Consider the following 13401-nt stretch of genomic DNA (forward strand, 5'->3'; position numbering starts at 1 on the left):
TTGTTCACTTTCCTGAATTGCAATAGAGATGCTTATCTTTAGTGCATTTAGGCAGAGGGGATGGCAAGGTTAAAGGTGGTGTCAAGGCAAAAGGGGGGGGGGGAGATGCCAAAGAGAGGTTGTGGGAGTCGTGGAGAGTAAGGAATTTAGGGATTTATAATAGGGGGATAAAAGAATTGTGAAATTTTTCTTTCATGAGGGAATCAAAAAAGAAACTACATCTTATTGCATGGAAAAAAATTTGTCAACCCAATTATCTTGGGGGCCTAGGTATGAGGGATGCCACAACCCAAAACCAAGCTCTTCTACTAAAACTTGGATGGAGATTGTTATCTCAGCCCAATTCTATCTGGGCACAAATCCTACGTTCGAAATACTTCCATAACAAGTCTATGTTGGACCCCAAAGTTCTCAACCGCCGTGGTTCATGGGTGTGGAATAGTTTGATATTAATTCTCCCTAGCCTTCGACTATGTGTCAAATCAAAAATAGGCAATGGGAGGACCACTTTTCTTTGGTATGATCCTTGGCTCTACCAAGACTCCTTGGCTAACTCATAGTCTGACTTGGGAGAATTCAACCTAGTGGACAGGGTGAGTTCGATCATACAAGGGAATTCTTGGAATCTGGCTCTCCTCTCTAACCCTGCATACTCCTGTGTCAACCACAATTTGGCTAGAATCATCCCTTCCGTCCAGAAGGATAAGTGGACCTGGTCTTTAACAAAGCATAGGGGCTTCTCTACCCGATCTGGAGCCCATTTTCTAAAATCAATGTCAGATTCTCAGTCATTGAGACTAATGCCTGACAAATGGTGGAAATTTCTCTAGAAATTAAAATTACATCATAAATTCACTATGTTCTTTTAGCGTACCATTAATAATGGGGTACCAGTCAAGGAACGTTTGGATAAATGGCTGAATATACCCACTACCTGCTCATTCTGCAATATGCATCCTGATTCACTAGATCATCTCTTTTTACATTGTGATTTTACATCACATATTTGAATGGCAGCCCTTTAGGTCTCCGTTTACAGAACCTAACTACTTTATCAATTGTGCAGTTGGTATGGTATTTTTTTCACCCCTCACCAACTCTCCCTCTCTCTTCGGTCTTGGTTGTTTAACATCTTTGCAATCACTATATATTTCATTTGGAAACATAGGAATGATGTTGTGTTGTCTCATGTGCTACCTAACTCAATTATCATATTGAACAATATTCATAAATGGATTGCTGCACATAATCTTTATGATGGAATACTAAACACGTATGCTCACATGCCTACAGGTGGTCCACCGAGCCTGAATCAAAGCTCTACACTTCCTTTTTTGAAATGTACAGTTTTGGTTTGTACTGATACCTCTAATCTTTTGCAGTCAGGCTCAAGATGGACCTTTGGAATCCTCTCATAAGGTGAATTTAGGATTTTGGAGTCAGGTACTACCAAAATTGATCAACCGGAAGCAGTGGAAGTGGAAGGCATTCTACAAGGTCTGCTGAAGGCTAGAATGAGAACTGGGAAGTTTCTGAAGCATGGTTCTCCAACAAGAACCTGCTCAACCTCATTCCCTATCCAACCAAGGGTGCATGGCCACTACTTCATTTTGCTACCTTTTGTAAAATATATGAACTCTCATGGTCCATCACTTTTGTGTACAAAGGGAAATCTAACACTGCCATGGTAGCTCTAATGGGGTTTGTTTATACTACTGATCATAGGCAAGTTAATTGGTCCTTAGATATTGTATCCTCTCTTTCATAATTAAAGTTTTTATTTCAATAAAAAAAATAAAAACTTTGAGTTATATGAGACAACAAAAGTTTGAAAAAATATTCCTTGAAGCCCCCTGAAACTTGACGTTGTTAGTCTACTTGTTAGTGGTTCAATAAAAGGACTATTTCACCCTTATGAGTTATAAAAATAAAACTTTGAAATTAAATTGACCAACTTATTCTTAACTTAAATAGATTAAGTAGTTGGTGAAGGGATCTTCCATCTCAATTCCTTCACTGCCATATCATAATTTATGGCATATTCAGCTCTAAGGTTGTATACGCTAGTGTTGATTTGTATTGTAAACCATGAAAAGCAACAAGCTCCTCCCTTTCTTCCAAACCGTTTTCAATCTCTTTCCTTCCTTCCCACACATGAAATTAGGGCATATTCAGATATGACTTTAGGGATTTAATACTCTATGTTTAATTAATGTCTGTAATTGATTCTTGTTGAAATCAATAGAGTATGATGTGGTGATGCTTCTTCTGAAATCTTGGGCAGAATTGATCAAAGTGGAAATATTAATCCCCATCGCAAGCAAGTCCTATCCTTCCACTTTTGGTTTGGTGTCTAGAGTTTGAAGGCAACCTTAAATGAAAGGGGAGGCACCTTCCATTGTTTTAGTTAATGGGTGTAAAGATCTATTCACAACCCTTAAAAGGTAGTTTGGGCATTTAGGATTTTCCCCACCCATGATGTCATCACTAAAATGTGACTAACTAACAGGCAAGGGCTAATTGTAATAAATCTTAAATGCAACAGTGGTTTAAATAAACTTTTCAAACTTTTTGGATGTCAAGCAATCTAGCCAAAGTACAGGCGGTGTCCAAGTAATTTTCCCTAAAGCATAACATAGTTTGATGGGTATCAACCAATACCGATTCTTTGTTGATCCTGTATAATTATCTTGGTGCAAACCAAGGGTAAAAAGGTAAATTTAAAAGAAAATAGGGGCAAATCCATCCAATATGGACCAGTATCTTTAACCCTAAAGTATATCTAGGGGAGTGATAGAAATGTCGGTTTTAATTTCAATGGGTTCTATTTTGACACCTATGAACACTTGTTTTTGTTTTTTCTATCATGCAAATGGTAACAACTCATCGTAATCATAACCAATCAAAAATATTTCCTAATTTTTTAGTTTTCTATCATGCCCTCTACAACCGCACTTATATATTTAGTAAAGCCAACACAGATTTACCTCTTCCATGTATCCCAACCTAAGCAAATCCTCCGGCAAATTCGGCGGGAGAACTTTCCTCCTCCCCATTCAAAACCCATCACTTTTGAATCCCATTTTAGGTTTAAAAATACCTATATATAATCCCTTCTCACCTCTCTTCCTTGGCTCATCTCTCTTCTTGGATCATCTGATCTCAACCATCAGCAAAGATGAATCCTACAATCTCTTCCTCCTTCATCTGCGTCTCTTTTTTCCTTCTAATCTCCTCTGCAACTGCCTTCAACATAACCAAGATCCTTGAACAGCACTCCGATTTCAGCAACTTCAACAACCTCTTAACACAAACCCAACTCGCTTCCCAAATCAACAGCCGACAGACCATCACTGTCCTTGCCCTTGATAACGGTGCAATCGGATCAATCTCCGGCAAATCAAACGATGTGGTGAAGGATATCTTGGCTCTTCATGTAGTTCTTGACTACTATGATCAACAGAAGCTCCAAAAGATCTCAAAAAAGACAGCCCTTCTCACCACCTTATTCCAAACTAGTGGTCTAGCCAATTCCCAGCTTGGGTTCTTGAATGTTACTGTCACCAGCAACGGCATCGCCTTCGGTTCCGCCGTTGAAGACTCCCCCATTGATTCTAATCTTGTGAAATCGGTTGCATCTCAACCCTATAACATATCTGTGTTGCAGATCAGTTCTCCTATAATTCCTCAAGGTATTGATAGTATTAAGGCCAACTCAAGCTCTAACCATACTAATTCACCTCCACCAAAGAAGTCTCCAGGCCCATCAAAGGCCCCATCACCCAAGTCAGCAAAGGCTCCTGCACCATCTAATGACTCTGCTGCCGCCCCATCCGACAGTCCAGCAGCCGGTGATGCACCCAAGAGCTCTCCTCCAGCACCGGCTGAGGCTGATGCACCCAGTGCCGGTACTGCCGATGCACCTGGTGGCGGTACTGCCGATGCACCTGCCCCATCAAAAAAGAAGTCTTCAGGTGAACGATTGAGTGTTGGTATGTTTATGTCTATGGTCACTTTGGGTGTGGCCTCCTTGTTTGCTTTCTAAGTTTTGTGGATTTGAAGAATCAAAACAAGAAGAAAAAGAATGATCTAAGTAATTCAAAGGAGGAGAGATGAGAGATGAGAGATGAGAGAGGAGAGAGGAGAGAGAGCTAGAGAGAGAGAGAAGATGGAGATGGAGAAATTTGAATAAGAAGCTGTTACAGATAACTAGAAACGCAAATATTATTTGAAGCTCGTTTGTGATCCTTTGTGTACATTCGTGTTTATTCTCACTTCAAAAAAAAAAAAAAAAATCCAAATGAAAAGAATTTTTTTTCTCCCTTCGCTGCAAATAAAGTGACTGGAAATTATACGAACAAATGAATGGGAATGGACTAATGGGAAAAACATTGTTTATTCATGTGGCTTTTTTTTCTTTTCATAAAAGACGTCGTCCATTGAAGCACAATCAAAATAACGAAGCGGTTGGATTTGCCACATAAAGAATATAAACTCAACTAGTCATTTTAACCATCGGACAAATTAAGGCTGTGTTTGGTAGCCAAGAGAAGAAAATAAAAGAAAAGAAAAAAGTTCACTTTTTGTATTTTTTTCCTTGGGTTAAGAATTTTTCTTTACACTTGGTATGTCTTCACCTAAGAGAAGATTCCCCTTTTCAAATTCAAAATTCTCCTTGAGAATTGTGAAATTTTCTTTTGCTGCCCCAATTTTTTTTTTTTTTTGCCAAAAAACACAAGAAAACATGAGAAAAATATGAAAACATAATAAGATAAAAAATGAATGATTACACAATGATTTCCTATGTGCCTATCTCTCTCTTAAAATTCAATTTTTTTTGAATTTTTTTCTTTTCTTTTCTTTTCTTCTCTTGGTAACCAAACATACATACTCTTTATTTTCTCACCATTTCTTCTATTTTCTTCTCTGTTCTTTTCTTTTCTGGATTCATTTTTCTTTTCTTTTCTTCTCTTGGCTACCAAACATAGCCTTGAAATGGTGAGAAAATAAAAAGAGTATGTATGTTTGGTAACCAAAAGAAGAAAAGAAAAGAAAAGAAAAAAATTCAAAAAAAAATTGAATTTTTAGAGACAAATAGACACATGGGAAATCATTGTGTAATCATTCATTTTTTGTCTTATTATGTTTTCATATTTTCTCATGTTTTCTTGTGTTTTTGGAAAGAAAATTTTTGCGGGAGCAAAAGAAAATTTCACAATTCCCAAGGAAAATTTTGAATTTGAAAAGGGGAATCTTCTCATGGGTGAAGACATACCAAGTACAAAGAAAAATTCTTAACCCAAGGAAAAAGGTACAAAAATTGTACTTTTTTCTTTTCTTTTCTTTTCTTCGCTTGGCTACCAAACACAGCCTAATGGTAACCAAACATGCATTGTGGACAGGTTTTTTGAAGGAGGGATTATGTCGACTGGAGGAGAGAGAGTGTCTGGTGATTTGGCTGGGAATGCAGATTTGGCCTTGAATGAAGACAATGGGGGTGACAGAGAAACTCTAGATCGTGGCCCAGGAGTTCATCCTCTGGAGAGGAGGCATGATGGTGGAGATCATCAATGTTCTTGTGCGAAGGTAGTTGGGAATCCGACTTGGCCAATGATGGACTGTCTACCTGAACCGATCCAGGCTGGGAATTTTCGTTGAGTGATGATTCCACGAAATGACTACGAATCAAAGCGACAGTATTTTCGCTTCGCATTAATCGGCAGGGTGATTTTCCATCTGAACACTTTGGATGATCTGAGAATGGAGGCTCGGGAAAAGTGGAACATAAGCCAAGGGGTAACTATGCACCCCCTGGGAAAAGGATTTTGTTATTTTTCAGTTCAGATTAGAGGGAGATAAGGCAGCAGTGTGGATGAAAAGACCTCTTAGGTTTGGAGATTAGGTGATCCGCTTCCAACATTGGAAGCCTAATTTTAACATTCACGAGAAGCAATCTTCCACGACGCTGATCTGGATTCGTTTTCCGGATCTGCCATTGGAATATTGGCATGAAAACGTTCTCCTGTCCATTGCAAAGGCAGTAGGACGTCCTGTAGCCCTTGATAGAAGGACGAGACAAGGTCTTCTTGGCAACTTCGTGCGGGTGTTGGTAGAGATTGATATCTCTAAATTGGCAATGAGGGTGGAAGAGGTTCAGGTTGAAAGACTTGAACCTGGTACAAACCAAGTTTTTGACTTCATCCAGAAGGTGATTTACGAGGACAATATTGAAAGCTGTGGCTATTGCAAGCGAGTAGGACATCTGGTGGGCAGTTGTAGGTAGCGAAAGATAGACGACGAAAAGCAATCTGCGGTGGAGAAGTCTGCGCAGGTTCCAGGGGCAGTCTACTGTGAAGACGGAGTCAACTCAGGTGGAGGCAACTCGGCTGATGTGTCTCCAGCTAGGAGTCAATCAGCGCCAAATCAAAATATTGATCCTAGTCTAGTATCAATTTCAAATATTCAAAATTCAAACCAGCCTTGCGCTGAGAGAGGAATCAAGATTTTTTTGGAAACTGGCATGCATAGATTGATTGTGAATGGTATAAGGAATAATGCTGCTTATTCTCCTTCTCCAAATATGGAAGGTGTGATGACTGAGGTGGATGGGTCAGATAAGGTCTCTGATAATGGGTTTACCCATGACCCAAGTGCAAACTTGATCCAAGATCTAGACCAGGCGTCCTTGCAATTGGAGAAGACGTCCTTGAACGCTACTACTGAAGGAGGCATGCCACTGCCTAAATCTCATTATCCTTCCCGTCACTTGGGCTGGGGTAGGGATGACGATCACGGCTCCCTCCACCCTCAGACAATTATTGGGGAACATATTGTTTCATCCATGCCGGAAGTACACCGCGAAGGGGGAGCTATCTCAGTCGTTCACTCTGAGGTCATGGCAGTGGATAGAGCGGCAAGGTTGAGGGAGAAAGACCATGGAACTTCGACGATGGGAGCCATGCAGAAGAAGAAAAGAGCAGGTCAGGCAAAAAAGTCTGACAGAAATACCTCTTTAAATCGATGATCTATGTGGGTCATCTATTGGAATATTCGGGGCGTCAAGAAGGCTGCTAGTATAGGCGCCCTCCATTTGATGTTGAGGGGAGCAGTCTCCAAAGGTGATTTGTTTAGCTGAGCCCATGGTTCAAGTTTGTAAATTCCCTGCTTTATTTTTAATAAATTGGGTTATGATGTAGACTTAAAAAATATCAGTCAGATGGGATCTGTGTTGTAGGCCTAAGGATGAAGGTGGGTTGGGGCTGCGAAGGCTCAGAGACATAAACAAAGCCATGCTCTGTAATATGGTCTAGAGGGTCAAGCATGAGAAATCCTTAGCATACAAATTTTTAAGGGCGAGATTCCTGAGAGGTGATGGATCCTTCAAAAAATCCTATAAGCCTTCCTCGATTTGGCCTGGCTTTAGGAAGATGTGGCAGTTCATGGCCTCCAAAGAATCCTGGATGATTGGAAATGGGAAAAGCATTAATTTCTGGTCGGATAAATGGTTGGGCGGAAAATCCATCCTAGAGCTAGTTGGCCTGGAGGGAGAGTCGAGTCTTCACTGCAAGGGAAAGATCAGTGACTTCATTGACAATTTCAAATGGAAATTGCCAAATGTTATCTCCCCTTTGCTGCATGATATTTTTGAGAAAATTCGAACTATTAAAATTCCCTCTTATACTTCTGAAGATATGTGCCTGCGGAATCTATCTTCTGATGGGATTTTCAACTCTAATTCTGCCTGGGAAGATATTAGGATCCGCAACCCGAAAGTGCCATGGTTCTCTCTAATTTGGGGTAAAAGGATGCAGCCTAGGGTGTCTATCTTTGGTTGGAGAATGGTGCACGACAAGCTCCCTACAGATGATGTTGTTCAGAAGTGGGGCATAGCCCTTGTCTCTAAATGCAGCTTATGTGGAATGGAGGCTGAGACAACGGCTCAAATATTCCTTCAATGCTCCTACTTGGAGGATATATGGCTCTTTTTTTGTGGATGCTTCAATGTGTCATGGAAGAAAGCTGGAACCATGCCTGATTTCCTCAAATGGTGGAGAAGAAAACAGAAATCTATTTGCTGCAAAGATGCGTGGATCATGGGGTTACTAATAGTGGCTGATCATATTTGGCGCGAAAGAAATATTAGAAGGCATGATGGCACGGCAAGACCGGCAAGACATCTGAAGCAGATGATTCTAAAGGATATATAGTCCGCTAAGCCAAGCACCAAAGGTGAAGTTAAGACAACGACTGATCTCATTTGTTGCAGGAAGCTTGGAATTCCGATTCAGCATCCTCCCCATCAATCGATCTTATAGGTTTTCTGGTGCAGGCTCGAGGTAAATTGGATTAAATTGAACTTTGACAGAAGCTCAAGGGGCAACCCAGGTCACGTAGGTGCAGGCGAAATTTTTCATGATCACAGGGGAGACGTTCTTGAATCCTATAAAATTTTTATGGGAGTCTCAGAAGTCTTCGAAGTTGAATTCGAAGGCCTTATGGTGGGGCTGATGCGAGCTCGGGAGCTAGGCATTACATGTCTGTGGGTGGAGACGGATTCTAGTGCAATTGCAATCTCTATCCAGCAAAAGAAAATTCCATGGTTTGCATTGCAGAGATGGATCTTCCTGCAGCCATATTTGGAGAGTATCACATGGAAAATAACTCACAACTTCAAAGAAGCGAACTCAATTGCCGACTACCTGGCTAGAGATGCGGCGAAGACAGGGATATCAGCCACAAATATCGATTTCCCTGCCCACATAAAGGATCTTATTAGAAGAGATGCTGAGGGCAAGCCAAACTATAGATTTGATTAGTGCGTTTTTCTTTCCCCTGCTGATGGCAATGCCGAAGGTGGGGGTCAGGGAACCGATTTTACTTTTTGCTTCAATCTATTTTTTTAGCTTGATGTAGCTCTGTTATTTTTTTTCCCACTTTTCTTCATTTTAATATAATAATTTTCTAGCAAAAAAAAAAAATAGACTTTCTTCATAATGAGAGGGATGGGATGGTCCCTAATCTTTGGGTGATCTGGAAGTAAGGCATTCAACACCCGGTGGTTGTAGCCATGACAGACCAACATCTGTCCATTGTCTTTGATGGACCTAGGAGTAGTGTGGGGTTTTCTTTCATACATGTGAGCTCTTTTAAAGTTATTCACAGGAATTTGTGTTTAGAGCTGGGGTTGCAGGTGTCTACTCTTATTCCCTGGTCAGTAATTGGGGACTTCAATGCCACTCTAGCTTCCCATGAGAAGCGAGGCCCTGGAGCTTTTAATCTTGGATCGGCAGTGGAATTTCAGGCCATGGTTGATGGGTGCGAGTTGCTTCCTATTCCCTCTCTGGGAAAGAAATTTACTTGGTCAAATAATCGTTGAAGAGGTAATGTGATGGCAGTCCTAGATCGTAGTTTTTGCAATGAGAAGTGGCTTGATTTCTTTAAGAATGTGAAGCAACGGGTCTTGGTGTCCTCAATGTCTGATCATGCCCAGTTATTAATAGCTTCAGATGATATTCCAAAGCCTAGAAATATCCCCTTTCGTCTCCACAGTTTCTGGATGGAAAATGAAAGTTTTATTTCGGTGGTGGAAGACGCTTGGAGGGGTCAGTTTGGTGGTGACCGTATTTTCATCCTGGCATCTAAATTAAAAAGAGTTAAGGGGATGTTGAGACCATGGGTGAGGTCTACTTTTCCTAACTTGAACGATGAGCTAAAGAAGGTGAGGCTGGTTCTTAAGGAGGTTCAGGATATGATTGAAGTAGCTGGTATGAAAAACAAATTGTTTAATAAAGAAGCAAATGCAAAGATAGCTTTGTTGAAAGCAAGTCAGTTGCACGACAAGTTGTGGGCAGAGAAGGCAATACTAGGATGGATAAAAGATGGAGACTGTAACTCCAAATTTTGTCATCTATCTGTGAAATTAAGGCGTGCTAAAAATCAGATTACCACTTTGAGAAAGGAGGATTGTTCATGGATCTCCGATCAGAGTGACATTGCTTCCTATATTTCTCAATTTTATCAGAGGCTTCATGAAGCTTCTGAAATCGTTGTTCACAGTGACCTGTTAGAAAGTATTCCAAAAGTGTTGGAAGAGGATGATGTGGTGGATCTGGAGGCTGCTCCGAGCAGGGATGAAATCATGCTGGCAGTGTGGGACATGGATCCCCCTAGCTCGCCTGATCCAGATGGCTTTCCTGGTAGTTTCTTTCGAAAATGCTGGCCGATTGTTGAGGATGATTTTTGTAGGGCTGTTAAAAAAATTTTTGAGGCTGGTCAACTTCCTAAAGGGATTAATAATTTTTTTATATCTTTCATTCCTAAAGTTAAGGAGGCATCTTCCCTTGATAGGTTCCGTCCCATATGTATGGGGAATTTCTTCTGCAAGGTTTTGACTAAGATTATGGCATCTAGGCTTCAGGTTTTATTACCCCGCTTGATCTCTGACGAGCAAGGTGCCTTCCATAAAGGTAAAATCATTTCAGCAAATATTAGCATGGCATTTGAGCTCTCCAATATGATGCACTCAGTGGTAAGGGGTGGTGGTATGGGGCTGAAGTTGGATGTCCAGAAGGCTTTCGATTCCTTATCCTGGGATTTTTTGTTCACCACTTTGAAGAAGTTCAGTTTCTCTACAAGTTGGATATCTTGGGTTCACCAAATTTTGGTTTCCTCTCGGGTGTTTGTGCTTGTAAATGGAGGTCCCGTGGGTTTTTTTGAGGTGGGTTGTGGTCTTCGCTAAGGTGATCCTTTATCCCCTATTCTCTTTATTTTAGCGGAGGAGGTGCTATGTAGAGGTTTGAGCGGTTTGACGCAGAAGGGGATGATAAAATCTCTCCAAGGTCCTCGAGGTGTGTCCACTCCCACTCACTTATTATTTGCCGACGACATCTTTATTTTTATAAATGCCTCGGTAAAATATGTTAAAAATATTCATGCTTTTATGGTTTAAATATCAGGCCTTCTCAAGTCAGAAATTTAACTTAGATAAAAGCAGTAAATTTTTTTGGGAGTGTTGCTCCTCATAGAAAACACTTCATAAGTGATTATCTGGGTATTGCTTCTACCTGTTTCCCTACAAATATTTGGGGGTTGAGCTTTTTAAGGGCCAAGTTAAAAGAGATTACATGCTGCCCCTCTTGGATAAAATCAAGAGAAGGTTGTCTGGTTGGAAGGGTAGATTTCTCTCTATGGCGGGAAGGGTGGAACTTGTAAAATCAGTGATCTCTAGCATTCTGATTCACAATTTCGGAGTATATTGGTGGCTTGGTAGTTCTATTCAGCTGGTGGAGAAGTGGATGCGTAACTTTATCTGGTCGGGAGATATGGAGTCAGGGAAAAAGATCATTGTCAAGTGGGACGAAGTCTGCAAACCCAAGAGGGAGCGAGCCTGGGCATAAGGAGGTTGCGTGATGTCAACTTTGCCTGCCTCTGTAAACTACCATGGAAAATTAAGCATGAAAAAACCTTGATGAGCTCTTTTCTTCATGCCTGGTTCTTGAAATCTGATGGATCTCTGAAAACTGGTCACCTCTCTTCCTCTATTTGGCCTGGTCTCGAAAAGGTTTGAAAATGGATGGAATCTCAGGAGCAGTGGACTATTGGAAAGGTTATCAAATTAATTTCTGGATAGATAGCTGGTTGGGAAATAAATCTATTGAAGAGCTAGCTGATCTGCAACTGAGTCTTTCTTGTTCTTTACAGGCAAGGGTCTCAGATTTCATTAGGCAAGGTGAGTGGAATTTCCCTCATCCTGAATCCATATTTTTTGAGAAAATTTATGATCAAGCTAAGAGCATTAGGATCTCTTACTTGGAAGACAAATGCCATTGGGATTGACATCTTCAAGTGTCTTTACCTTGAGATCGGCCTAGGATAAGGTGAGGAAGGAATCTCCAAAAGTGGCGTGGGTCTCTTTGATTTGGAAGTGCCAACTTCAGCCAAGGCAATCGATTTTTGGTTGGAGAATGATCAAAAACAGAATTCCATCTAATGGCAATGTCAAAAAATGTGGAATTATGGTGCCCTCGGTTTGCCATATGTGTGGCATTGATGAGGAGTCTAGGAATCACTCTCTCTTTTACTGTTTATTTGCAACTCATCTATGGCAGAAGTTCTGTGGTTGCTTTGGAGTTACTTGGCCTGGTTTTGATGATATTGACCGCTTGATGGCTTGGTGGAAGAATCAAGCTTCAAAGCTTTCTTTTAAGGGTGTATGGCTGAAGGGTTTTGTTTTAATTCATTATTTCTTGTGGCTGGAAAGGAATAGAAGGAAATATGATGGAGTGGGTATCTCTGCTGACCAGTGCTTTGATCTATTGAGAAACGATATTAACTCCCAATCCTTGGTGCATTCAGGTTCGCCTCTATCCATTGTGGATCTTTTAAATGTTAGGAACTTGGGTTTTTCAGGTGTAAGGCATAGGCACCATGAAAATTTTGAAATTTATTGGTGCCCCCATCAATCAGGCTAGGTGAAACTTAACTCCAATGGATGTTCAATTGGTAACTCAGGAAAATCTGGTGCAAAGGGTATTCTAAGAAATGAGAAGGCCGAGGTGGTGGGAAACTTTCGAAGCTTCCTAGCAACTCGAACAAATCTTAAAGCAGAATTCTTGGCTGTAATGATTGGTCTTGAGGTGGCGCAGCAACTGGGCATCCTCTGGCTTTGGATTGAATGTGATTCGACGGCGGTGGTAATTTTTACCAAAAGAAAAATCCTCCTTGGGTAGCGTACCAAAGATGGATAAACTGCATGTCCTACTTGGCAAAGGTGGAATGGAAGATAACTCATTGTTTCCATAAAGCAAACTCTGTAGCTAACTTCCTTTCCAAATCAGCGGCTCGTTTTGACATTTCATCTCCGATTACATCTTGGTCACCTTTGGTGAAGATGGACTTAGACATAGATGCCTCTGGTCATCCTAGATATAGAATGTGCTAGGGTAACTTTTCCCTCTTTTTCCTTTCTTGTGATGGTTGTTTTGGTGGTTGCCTCTTTCTGCTGATGGCCATGCCAAAGGTGGATAGTGTGCGTCCCCACTTCAACCTATGTTGAGGTGTGGTTTTGAGGCCTACCTCTTTCTTTGTATCATACTTTTCACTTTTTTTTCCTTCTTAATATACATGACCTTTTAGCGAAAAAAAGCTAACCAAACATGCATACTTTTTTTTATTTTCTCACCATTTCATTTATTTTCTTCTCTTTTCTTTTCCTCTCTTTTCTAGATTCTTTTTTCTTTTCTTCTCTTGGCTACCAAACATTAGGTAATTTCAAGAGAAGAAAAGAAAAGAAAAGAAAACATTTTTGCATTTTCTCATGTTTTTGGCAAGATTTTTTTTTCCTTTTTTTTTTTCTTCTCTTCTTGCTTCCACGATTTTCCTTTCCTTTTTTTTTTTTTTTTT

General features: G+C 40.6%; 2 protein-coding genes across 2 annotated transcripts; both read left to right on the forward strand.

The window, feature by feature from the left end:
* Window positions 1-3138: 3138 nt before the first annotated feature.
* LOC122066405 (fasciclin-like arabinogalactan protein 14) lies at window positions 3139-4276 on the forward strand. Its single transcript, XM_042630209.1, has one exon. The coding sequence runs from the start codon at window positions 3179-3181 to the stop codon at window positions 4043-4045; it is 867 nt and encodes a 288-aa protein (XP_042486143.1). The 5' UTR covers window positions 3139-3178; the 3' UTR covers window positions 4046-4276.
* A 5112-nt stretch (window positions 4277-9388) lies between these two features.
* Window positions 9389-10738, forward strand: LOC122066406. Its single transcript, XM_042630210.1, has one exon. It carries the CDS (start codon window positions 9389-9391, stop codon window positions 10736-10738), a length of 1350 nt encoding a protein of 449 aa, XP_042486144.1.
* The last annotated feature ends 2663 nt before the right edge of the window (window positions 10739-13401 follow it).

This window comes from Macadamia integrifolia, unplaced genomic scaffold (assembly GCF_013358625.1).
Source record: "Macadamia integrifolia cultivar HAES 741 unplaced genomic scaffold, SCU_Mint_v3 scaffold2376, whole genome shotgun sequence".
Lineage (NCBI taxonomy): Eukaryota > Viridiplantae > Streptophyta > Magnoliopsida > Proteales > Proteaceae > Macadamia > Macadamia integrifolia.